Source organism: Henckelia pumila, chromosome 3, assembly GCF_033568475.1.
Source record: "Henckelia pumila isolate YLH828 chromosome 3, ASM3356847v2, whole genome shotgun sequence".
NCBI classification, from domain to species: Eukaryota; Viridiplantae; Streptophyta; class Magnoliopsida; order Lamiales; family Gesneriaceae; genus Henckelia; species Henckelia pumila.
In genome coordinates this window covers 31,660,150-31,672,232 of record NC_133122.1, presented here as the reverse complement: position 1 = coordinate 31,672,232, position 12,083 = coordinate 31,660,150, and the positions used below count along the sequence as shown (strand labels likewise).

Genomic DNA, 12,083 nt, shown 5'->3' with positions numbered 1-12,083 from the left:
TCTCACACACATTTCGGCGTGTAGTGTGTGTGCGTGGAATTTTGAGTATTTTTGATATATTGTGATATTTTGAGTCTTTTAAGTTTATTAGGAAACTTTTAGGAGATATCTTTGATATCTTTAGATATATTCTGCAATATTTTGCGTGATCTTTTATTATTTTGTAGTTGTATTATAAATACAACAAAGACATTCATTATTAAAAATAACATAGTTCATATTATTGATTTTATCAATTGAAATTCTCTCTAGAATTTTGTTCAAAGCTTTGCTTTGTTTTCAAAAATCAAACTTATCAAATTTTAACAACTTTGTGGCGTTTGTCGATTGATTATCTTCGTGGGTTGTCAAAGACAGGTTCCTTTGAAGGTCCCGTTGTGATCGATTGTTTATTCCGCAATTATCTGTTGCTAGTTACAGGTTCAACTAGAGGTGGATTTTGCAAACTTACTTGTTTCAAAGATAGGGAAAAATCGTTGTTTCTTTTGTTATCGAATTGAGGTGCGATTCAATGAAGTCGTGTTGCCTTTCATACATAAGATTCATATCAGGAAGAGATCAATCTTAGGCCCAACACTGACAAGGGCAAATCTAAGATTGATACTAATCCATCTATTATTTATCCATTCTAGGTTTATCAACAGAGATGGGAGAAATTGAATACAAGCAGTGAAATCAACCCGAACACTTGCAGGGTTGATGTTGCAGGAATATATCCAATGGTTTGGCTAAAAAACAATGTCAATCCTAAAGATGTAAAACTCTGGTATGAATTTGGGACTTTGACTTCAGTTTATACAACGTCATCAAGCTTTCCGAAGATATCACAATTACCAAAATGGATCCAGGAAGCAGTCCAAGAAACATGGGCAAATAATGATCATTTGTCCAGAGGGGATGTGCTTGAGTTATACTTTTTCAGTGCGGCTCCAGAACCAACGGTGAAAGGATCACACAAACCCTTTCATTTCATCAAGCTGAGGAGACTTGATATAAATAGTCATAAATTTATCAAGGATCCTAAAACTGAAGAAATACCCTTGGTGTCCACTTTCGAGGAAAATGAGATCTCAACCAGAAAGGCATGAGGTATTTGGGTCTGTCTTACTGAGATGGACAAAGTCAAGTTTTCATTCAAATTTTCAGTGCGGCTCCAGAACCAATGGTGAAAGGATCACACGAACCCTTTCATTTCATCAAGCTGAGGAGACCTGATATAAATAGTCATAAATTTATTAAGGATCCTAAAACTGAAGAAATACCCTTGGTGTCCACTTTCGAGGAAAATGAGATCTCAACCAGAAGGGCATGAGGTATTTGGGTCTGTCTTACTGAGATGGACAAAGTCAAGTTTTCATTCAAATTTTATCAGAATTCTGTGAATGGATCGTTCCTGTTAAACATAATGACAGGGAAAACTACAGCCTTTGCGGAAGAACTCTTCGAAAAGAAGAGAAATCTTTTGTGGAACAACAAGCTGCCGAGGAGTAAAGAAACTCGCCGAAAATTTTGTAACATGGCTCATATTGGACGATGGTCAGAGAATATCTGCCCAGAATGCCCAAATCAGAAGGAACCAGAATTTTAAAAAACCTTTAGACCCTGAACGGATCGAAAGGATTTTTCCGACACAAGCAAAGATGGACAAGGACCACTGAAGATGCGTTTTCACATGGGCCTACTTCAAAAGCAAAAGATGCCCCGACAACAATAAAGCAGGCATGTGAGGAGAATAAAACCAAAAGAAAGTGGCAGACATGTGATTTCTCCACTAGTAAAAGATGCCATCAATAATGACATAGAGTCTAACATGCTATTAATTTTACACAGGGGGTTTTATGCCTTTTAAACTTTTCACAGGGGGTGTGAATGCAATTAGCTCATTTAATTACATTAAAAATTATTTTAACCTCATTATATTTCATATTAATTATAATAATATATTAGTTAATATACATATACAAAATTTTAAGTTAAAATCGATTAATCCAAAATCTAAATATATCACTCAGCAAGTGGCCCACTCTCCCAAATCAAAAACCCCAATAAGGATGGTCTCTTTCGCAGCCGATTCCGCCACCACCGCCGACGCCTCCGCCGCCGTCACCACCACTGTTGAAGGAAGTTCACTCAAATTGGATTCAATACCCATAGTGGATATTAAACTGCTCTCCCAATCGGAACTATATTCCCTCTCCCTCTGCTGTTCCTCATCCTTCGATCCCCACCGCTGCGACGATGTTGTTATCCCAAAGATTGATCGCTCCGTCTTCAATGAGTCCGCCGGCTCCCGCAAACAAACTTATTCCCGCCTCCGTCTCGCTCCTCCCTCCTCTTCCCCTATCCCTATTCGCCGCCGCACACCCCATCTCCGCACCACCGCGCCAAATGTGGTAAATATTAACGATAATACGGACCCAGAGAATGCCGAGAATTCTCACATAATCACTCTACTCAAGGAATTATTTTATTCCGATGTGAATCCTGATGGATTGGTTCCGGTTAAAATTGATTACTCACATTCCTTTGATCAATTAGTTCCGGTAAAAATAGATTATTCACATTCCCCACTCCCAGCAAAGTTGCCTTCATTGCCTTCTTCCTATGCTTCCGCTGTAGGCAACACAAGCCTTAAACGGAAGCGGGGCCGCCCAAGGAAGAAAGAATTGTTTGAGAATGGACTCGAGCTTCCACCCGTGGAGGTTATTGGTATCAAACACAACGTGGAAGGATTTCGTGTAGAGAATGAGACACACGTGCGGGAGAATTTAGATGATAGAGACAGGGAATTCGTGAACGTGGATGGAGTGGCAGTTGATTTTGTGGACTTGGGGAGGGTGGAACATCCCTTTTGGGAGGAAATTATGCGCAGGACCCAAGGATTGAAAAGCGAGGAGGAGTTTCTGGGGTTTTTGGGAGGATTGGATGGTCAGTGGGGTAGTAGGAGGAAGAAGAGGAGAATCGTGGATGCAAGGCAGTTTGGGAGTCCCCTGCCTATTGGTTGGAAGCTTTTACTCTCGGTCAAGAAGAGGAATGGCCGTGCATGGTTGTATTGCCGCCGGTACATAAGGTTCCGTTGTTTGAACTATGTATTTGCACACTGCTTCTTTTGCTTTGCCATTGTTTGTTTTTGTTTATTTATATTTTGTGATTAGAAAATTAGAACTATGAGGAAAGAAGATAGATTATCCCAATGTGAATTTTGAATGACAAGGAGTTAGTGAAGTGAGGACAAGCCCAAGCCCACACTGAAATTATGTGATTCTGCCATATTGACACCTGCAGCTAAAAATGGCTATGGTTTAAAATTCCTTTTTCATCTCTTGATTGTCAACATTAACTAAATTAAACTGAAGACATATTTATATTGTTGAAGTGCATATGCAAAGAATTATAGTTGGAGGAAATCTCTCCGGATATTAAACTTTATTAAACAGAAAAAATCACAGTAATCAATTGACAGATTTCGATATCATGTTCATGGAAATGAATCGACTTAGGAGTTTATATCTATTGTATTGCTGTTGTAATAGTTTTACCTGTGTTGTTTTTAACAGCCCCAGCGGACAGCAGTTTGTTTCGTGCAAGGATGTTTCTTCGTATTTACTAGCTCTTCATGGTGCCCAAATTGCAAATTCTGCACAGGAGACTGGGATTGTTCCTGATGCTGATAAATTGAATTCCGTAGCTGTAAGTCAACGTGATTTTTTTCCTTCTTATACTCATGGTCCTTATTTTCATTCATTTTGTGTTTTCTCTCAGCCCTCATTTGGTTTCAATCGTCAATTTTATTTTGTTTGTGGGAAATGTGACAGATTGCTGACCATCCGGTTCAGGATGACCAAAGAAAGGAAAACATTGTTTGCTTTACGTCCCCACCTGCTTTTACTTTGGTGTCTGGTAGTCAAGAGATGCAAATCTCAATAGATCCTGGGAACTTGCCAGACGACAAAGTTAGAGAAATTTTACATTGCAGTAAGTGCAATATGCCTTTCACTGGGAAAGATGAATTATTGCAGCACCAAGCATCTCTTCACCGGAAGAACAGAAACAAGATTGGAATGCGAATTACTGATGGGGTGATTATTAAGGAAGGAAAATATGAATGCCAATTTTGTCACAAGACTTTTAGTGAAAGGCATCGGTACAATGGTCATGTGGGGACGCATGTGAGAAACCAACCGAAGGTTGCTGGAGAATCAGAAACTCATCCCGAGGGAGAGTTTCTTGATCCCATAGTTCCTGTTCAGGATAATTTCACGGATGGATCTTTAGAATCTCAAAGAAATAATGTTGCAAAAAATGGTTATGAAGTCACTAATGATGGGCCGAGTGTTTGTTCACCTGGCAATAAGGATATCGTGCGCGTTGGAGATTCAGAGAAGGTTAAGAGGAATATGATTGGAGCTGATGAACCTAGTGATATAGTTGTTACAACAAACCCATGCTCTGGTACCACTGTTTTTGGTACTCACAATGAAAGCTACAGTTTCTGTGGAGCTTCAGATCATGCATGTTTCACCGGTGGTGTTTCCGAGATGATTGATGGCTCCAGTTTGCAGAGGTCTGGAAGATGTTCACCTTTGCAGTTCCATGATGAAACTCGTGGTGTTATGAACAGCGTCATTACGAATTTTGCTTCGGCAGAGAATCTCAAACTAGATATGGCCTCTGAAATTAGTTTGTTCAACTCAAATAATAATGCTAAATCATGTGATATTGATTTACGGAATGTGGATGCCTGTCGGACAAGGAATGAACATGAACTTAGTGAACATGGTAGTGCACTTAATGAGTTGGTATTCGACTCTTTTAGAAGTCATGGTGTGCAGGACAAAGATATTGCTGTCAATGAAAAACAGCTCTCTCATTTTGAAAAGTTAACATGTGAGAATGCCAACATCAGTCATATGGCATCGACTTCGGCATCAATGGTGTCTAAACCAATTGAGGATTCTACTATTACCATGCTAGCACCATATGATGGCAAAGCATGTGCTGAAGCCCATGTTCCCTGCTCGACAGGTAGAAGCACAGTTGATGAAACGTTTTGTTTTGGTTCCAGTGATAAAGGCAGTTCTGTAGCAGATGATGATGTTCTGAATAGGCACAAGCAAATGCAATATGGAATCAGTTCTGTGATTCCATACAATAGTGAGGTGTCTAATCATGAACCGTCAAATCCTGGAGTGCAGAACACTTCTAAAAGTGTGTTATTTGCTTTATCTGGTCATGAAAATAACTGTAATGCTCAAAATAACTATGAAATTTCTGGGCGAAAGAATAATGTACTAGACAACGACCAAAATTTTGGAATCGGTGAATTGAGTGACCCTTTCAGGAGCACTGATACCGCTTTAAATTCGAAGTCTGTGACTGGAATTGAACAGTGTAGAAACCTTGAAGATTGCTTTGGCTTTTCATCGGCTACTGATACGCAACTCTTCTTGGAAGATAATATAATGAGGGGATTCAGTGGTGCATTGGAAGAGCACAAACAGGAACAATTTGAAGGTATATTACATGGTCCATCCAGTGTTTCAGAAGATTTTGACAACACATATAGAGGTGGCAGCATTTACACTGCTCCTCCAAGTCGGTCTAAATTCAGTGACGTCGAAAACATTGGAAAGCATGAGCTAAGTCTCTCTTTCGGCAATCTTGAGACGAAACAGCTGGCAGATTCATATAAGGGAAAGAGTTTTGGCATTGAATCTTCTGTCGAGGAAACATATGGTCTTCAAACACCACACATTACTTCCCAAAATAGTATTACATCTAGTGCTCAGAAACAAGGAAAATCTTTTGGCATGGACTTCCTTGGTTCATCCTTCAACACAAAAAAACAGGGACATGATAATTTTAACATGTGCCACTTAGGACGGGACTGGAATGGACCTGCAGGAACTTCTGGTCAAAACATTGTTGTTGATTTTGGAAATGACTGCACACAGACTCCTGATTCTGTTAAAACTGGTAGCCCATGGAGAACTGGCAGTAGTAATGTGCTTCAGGGTGGTTTTGGTACTGCTTCAAATTTGCAAGATCCGTCATCAAAATGTTTTCGTAATTTTGACCTAACATCAGATAAGGTACTTTCAAGATTCCTCAGTGTAGCATTATACATGGAAAACGTTCTGAATTCTGAATATTAAAAAAAAAAAAAAACCGAAATTGGACTAGGCATTAATTTTAAAATATTAAAAAGTTATTTTTCATATTAATTTTGAAGAAATTACAAAATAATATATACGGTAGAAATGCCTATCGTGGGATGTTGGCAAATGGCCAAAAGGTGTTCCCTTATTTTTAGTTATTCTTCATGAAATTCGTGATTAAGTTTTAGTCCTTTTTCAAAGTTTACATTTAATGGTGATTATTATTGCAAGGGCCGGGAGGTTTGAAATTTTTCTTATGAAAGAATTGGCAAACTTCCTAGTTTTGACTAGGTTCTGAGTTACGCAGCGTAATTCTTATCCTGAAGGCTGTTGTTTTCAGTTGAAATCTTACCTTTATTATTAAAATGTTGATAAAGAATGACATGAAACATTTAACCTCAATAAATCTCTCTCACCTTTTCTTATGACAAGATTGGCAAGCACATTCATTGGAAAGTTCACAAAAATTACTATAACACCAATCTAGTTGCAATTAGGGTAACTATTTTGTTGTAATAGGTGTTAACATCACTTTCTCCTTGTCTGGACTCCCCAATATACGAGATGAGTTCTACAGATCACAATAATAGTTTGGCATGGTCTCCGAAACACTTATGGTGTGGTCAAAGACTCAAAGTACGCGAGGCATCCTAGTCATTGGCTCCGTCAAAGAAGCCATGTAGCAATAAATTTTTTCCAGATCACCTCTTTTCTGTGACAGGGATTATTGATGTAGGCTATGGGGATGTCACTCTTGAGCCTGACCTATGAAGAAAATAAGAGTAACTGAGGGCTTTTGTAGCGTCTCTGCATCCTTACCAGATGGTTAATGCAAATGTGCGTTAATTTGCCAGTTTAAACGAGGCTAGTGGTCATAATTTCATTTACATAAAAAGTGCATTTAGCAAACAAACATGCTATATATGAATGTGGCGGTGCATTTATTAATTATTACATTTATTTACTACAACTGTGAACTGTCAATACTAAAAGCTTTACTAATCCAACTAGAACCTCAAACGTCAGGCTTAAATCTCCGGCTTTCTTGTCTTGCTATTCTAGATTCAAACCCTTACCTCCAAAACAGGACAATTGTATGCGCTCATTTATGGAGAAATATGACAGTAGATATCAAGCAAAGTGCATGATCGTGCCTGTGTGCAAAGGACGCAAATAGATTGAGGTTGTAGTATATGGTAAATCTAGAATGAGGATGATCAGAGTCAATTTCTATGTGAACAAGCTAAATGGATATTACAAGGAAAATGTATACTCTGCTCATTGGATTAATTGGTGGTTCATTAGCGAATAAAATTTCGATGCACTCTGGTCCATACAATTTAAACTCAATCAAATTTCCCACAAGCTTAATTTAAATAGTTGGGAGCAACGGTGCGAATTGGAATTACAAGGATAACGAACAAAATAAGATGACCTGCCTGTTTAAGCATCCCTCAGGAGGCATTTGCTAGGTGTGCGCATGGATTTATAGCTAAAAGTTGGTCCCGTACTTGGTTCCCAAACTTGCTAGATAAATAGAGCCTCTCTTCTACAGTTAAGCCATAGTTAATAGAGAAACACGAGGCACAAAAAGGCGCATTGTTGTGGTAGAGCCTAGGCGCAAGGTGCAAGGTGCAAGGTGCAAGGCTCAAGGTTGAAGTGCTTAGAGGGATGATATGTTGAAAAAAATCTGTGAAAATAACTTCATTTTGTAAATCCAATATATGCTTTACAAGCTGTTCAACTGTAATATTACAAAGTGTCATTAGTTGATAGACGCAAATAAATCGCATTGTCTTGGAGTCTATTTTGGACCTACTGTCCATATATAATAAAGCATATTTACAAAGTTTCTCGACCCTTAAATTTGCACCAAGAGTGGGGCTTTATCGTTAAATTATGTGTACTATAGAAGTGCTATGTCTGTCTTAGTTTGTGTTGAGGTGCTAGGGCTAAGTCTCCCAAAGCCTCGAGGCTAGACGGACATCTTGTGTATTTTTACTAACGACGGATCAAGCAAAAAATAAACTAAAAATCCTGAACCCATAACTAATCTACTTTCTAATTTCAGATGGTAACAATTAAAAATTTCATTCAAATTTAATGCAGCTTATTCATGTTTTTATCCTTTTATGCTTTCACTTTCCTCTTCGTCTCCTGTAATTTGTATTTATTTATTATTTATTTCTTTTTATGCATCCACAGTGCAACACTTGCTTTACTGTGAATTTGATATGCATGTTTATCTTGCCTTCAATCTTGAACAGGGTGAAGAAGGTTCATTTGGAGTGAATGATTCCTTTGATATTCTTGATGATGCTACAAGGCCAGGCAAAACTGTGCCTGTGGAATATAGCTTTATGGATGAGCTAAGTTCAGATTCTGTTCCTGGAGAATCCAAGATTTTCCCTTATGTAGATGTGGGACAAGGATTAGATCCTTCATTTTGGCTTGGAAACGAGAATTTGATGACCAATACAGATGGTGGCCATCTGGTCACATCCATTTGCGTGTGGTGCAGAAATGTGTTCTATCACGAACCATCCCAAACAAGAATGCAACAAACGGGTGCTATAGGTTCAATGTGTCCATCTTGTAGTAATAGAATTCCTGGTCAGTTTAATGTGCTTTAGATGTACTTCATCACATGCCTGCTTTTCTTAGCGATTGATGATATTTCATCGCCAACTTTCTTCATCAAACTGAAACGTTTGGTAAAGTTTTGGCATGTTGTCGAGGAATTATTTAACTTAATATGTGGCATCAAAATTTTTGAAAGATGAGTAGATTCTCATCTGATATTTTCTGTGCTGCTTAGGTAGGACAATTTGTTTCAATAGATCAAAAGATGCAAGTATATGAATTCTGCAAAATGTTTGTGTCCATCTATGCTTTTGGAAAAACATTGATGTCAATACATTACCCATGTACTTTTGTATTCTCTCGCTGTTACGTGATTTCTGTCTCGTCTGTCTGGACACTGATACAAATCCATGTACATCTGAAACCAACCAAAGCCGGATTCATAGATATTAGGTTTCTCATATCAGGCCTCTTTGGCTGTGAAAGTAAATGTTAGGAACATATGGTCGCTCTGAAGTAAGCTTATTCTGAATCTTTCAACTCGAGTATAGAATGTGCTGCTTATATCTTGTGCAGTGGTCAATCGAGATCATGTTTCATCCTGGTATTATCTTCGATGAGATGATGTACATGTTAATTTAGGGTGCGTTTGCAATAAAAGAAAAAAAAAATTGATTACTAGATTTTGACTTTAAAAAATCATTTCAATGTGTTTTTTAAAATCAGATTTTGTGTTAGTTTCTGCATACTTTAATTAAAATCCAGAAAGTCATATAGTGATTTTGATTTTTCGAAAGTGATTCTATTAAAGAAGTTAGTACTAAAATCATTGTAATAGCTCATTTGTTAAGCATCACCCACGTTTAATTTTTAAGTTTTCACTTTTTGTTTCTATGAACGCTACTCACTTCTATTTATTTTTCACTTGTCATAGTTTATAAATTTAATCGCATTTAAAACACAATTTTTTTGCAAACACTTTTTTTTGAAGGTATTTTTTTGCCAACACTTGGTTCAACTTGATTGACTATGAATCTCGGATTCGGCCTCAGTTCAACTTCCGTCACTTTACGCTGTCATAAATCTGTTTCATAACTTGTTTAAGCCGCTCCACTTTGTGATACCTTGGTTTTGCCCTAGCACAATTATAATATAAGATTTAGATAGTATTTGAGAGAGCTTTTATAAAACACTTATCAGTTTTTCCTCAACAAATTTTGTTAAGAAAAATTTGAGAAGTGCTTGATAGAAGCTATCTCAAACACTGCCTTAGTGTACCAACTGCACTGTAAAGTTTAAACACAAAACCAATTACACAGGTCTCTTGTGATATAGTCTTGTTAATATTTATTCATGAACGCATCGATCAGATCCATATATACAATGAAAAGTAATACTTTGAATATAAAAAAAATAATATTTTTCATGAATCAAACCGATTGAAAATTCATTTTATAAAATTAACCCATAAGATTATATTACAAAATTGTGAAAAAAAAAATCATTAAAATTCATCCTCATAATTAGAGCATGTTCAATGGTGAGATGATGTTGGTGAGATGAAGTTGGTAACTTCATTGCATGATTATGTCAGCGATGAAGACTTCATTGCTTGGTTCTGCGATGGTGAGATGATGTTGTAGAGAGGATGTTGAAATATTAATTTTTTATTCTATTAAATATATTTTTATTGAAACACAAAATAAATTTGCACAATTAAAAAAAATTAAAATTACACATAATTAAAATTTTAATATGACAAAAAATTAATAAATACACAAATAAATTTTTATTTCATTAAATATATGAATAATTCAACACAATAAAATTTCATATTTAAAATTTTATATTACACATAATTAAAATTAAAAGCTTACACATAAAGTTAAAAACATAATTTTTAAAATCACACACATAATTAAGAAAAAATACATTATTAATTATTCATCTCCATGAAAACTCCAGATATGTTCGATCAAATCCTTCTGAAGCTTATTATGCAAATCTCTGTTCCGAATGCCGACACGTCGCTTTAAAAAAGCGTTAAACTCTACGGTAGGATATCTCGAAGTAACAATATCCGGTAGCACGTATTCATTATCACGAGCAGGAAAATCACGATCTTCGATCATATCCTCTCTTTCGTCTTCCACAATCATATTATGAAGAATCATGCAAGTCTTCATTATATAATCTAAATCAGCGGGATGGACCTCTCACAATGTGCCAACGCGCTTGAAGTACATCAAATGCTCGTTCAACCTCTTTTCTCACGCCTTCTTGATATCTTGCGAATGTCCTATGTTTTTGTGAGAGAGGCCGAGAGATAGTCTTGACAAAAGAAGCCCAAGATGGATAAATACTGTCGGCAAGATAATACCTCATGTTGTACTCGTTTCCGTTCACCTCAAACCGCACTGGAGGGACTTCACCCTTTGCAAGGTTTAAGAACAAATTGGACCCCTCTAGCACATTGATGTCGTTATTACATCCCGGTACGCCGAAGTATGTGTGCCAAATCCATAAATCTTTTGATGCAACTGCTTGAAGTATGATTGAAGGTTATGTTTTATGTCCACTTTGATATTGTCCTGCCCAAGTTATTGGACAATTTTTCCAAGCCCAGTGCATACATTCAATGCTTCCAAGCATCCCGAGAAAACCCCTTCGAGCATTTTCAGCAGTGAGCCGAGCAACATCCTCGCGTGTTAGTTGTCTCAAATATTGCTCAGAAAATATATCATACACCGCCCTGCAAAATATTTTCAAACATTCTAACGCAGTCGATGCGCCTATTCTCAAGTATTCATCAACGACATCACCCGCTACATCATATACAAGCAGTGGGACTGCAGCCATAACCTTTTGAAGTGATGACAAGCCAAACATACCGGTTGCATCCCTTTGTTGGATAAAGTAAGACACATTCATCTGTAAAGCTTCAACGATTCTTAGAAACAAAGATCTTCTCATTAAAAATCGTCTTCGAAAATCTTTCTCGTTGTAGACGGGGCTATCAGTGAAGTAATCTTTATATAATCTCTCAGCCCCCACAATACGTTCTCGATCTTTTTGTTTTCTTTTGTAGCCACATTTGCGGCTTGACTCTCCCATTTCATGCAAAGCGGCTTGCTCAAAATATCGATAGCTTGGTTGTCGTATTGTCGTGAATAAAAATTGATCAATCATGGGATCGAAAATTTCATCATCCAATGATGGTGATGAAGAAGAAGAACTCTTGTATGCCATGAACAACAAGTTCGTATGAAATTTGTTTGAAGGAAATTGGAGTGTTTTTGAAGCTATAATGAAGTTAATTTATAAGAGAATCAAGAATATAGC

At 37.2% G+C, this 12,083-nt stretch overlaps 2 protein-coding genes across 5 annotated transcripts; one reads left to right on the top strand and one right to left on the bottom strand.

The window, feature by feature from the left end:
* The first annotated feature begins 2,019 nt into the window (after positions 1 to 2,019).
* Positions 2,020 to 9,066, top strand: LOC140886985 (uncharacterized). 4 transcript variants are annotated; one of them, XR_012151736.1, is made up of 5 exons: positions 2,020 to 3,070; positions 3,558 to 3,690; positions 3,816 to 6,092; positions 6,736 to 6,995; positions 8,426 to 8,547. XR_012151736.1 is itself a non-coding variant. In XM_073293960.1 (4 exons), exons 1-4 carry the CDS (start codon positions 2,052 to 2,054, stop codon positions 8,789 to 8,791), a joined length of 3,786 nt encoding a protein of 1,261 aa, XP_073150061.1. In that variant the 5' UTR covers positions 2,020 to 2,051; the 3' UTR covers positions 8,792 to 9,066. The 4 variants fall into 4 exon arrangements, 2 of the variants coding, with proteins under 2 accessions (XP_073150061.1, XP_073150060.1); XR_012151737.1 differs by having other exon boundaries at positions 6,678 to 6,995; XM_073293960.1 differs by lacking the exon at positions 6,736 to 6,995 and having other exon boundaries at positions 2,020 to 3,061; positions 8,426 to 9,066.
* A 1,874-nt stretch (positions 9,067 to 10,940) lies between these two features.
* On the bottom strand, positions 10,941 to 11,855 carry LOC140888392 (uncharacterized). Its single transcript, XM_073296069.1, has 2 exons — positions 11,375 to 11,855; positions 10,941 to 11,281 (listed from the first exon to the last, which is right to left on the bottom strand). The coding sequence occupies exons 1-2, from the start codon at positions 11,853 to 11,855 to the stop codon at positions 10,941 to 10,943; spliced, it is 822 nt and encodes a 273-aa protein (XP_073152170.1).
* Positions 11,856 to 12,083: the final 228 nt, after the last annotated feature.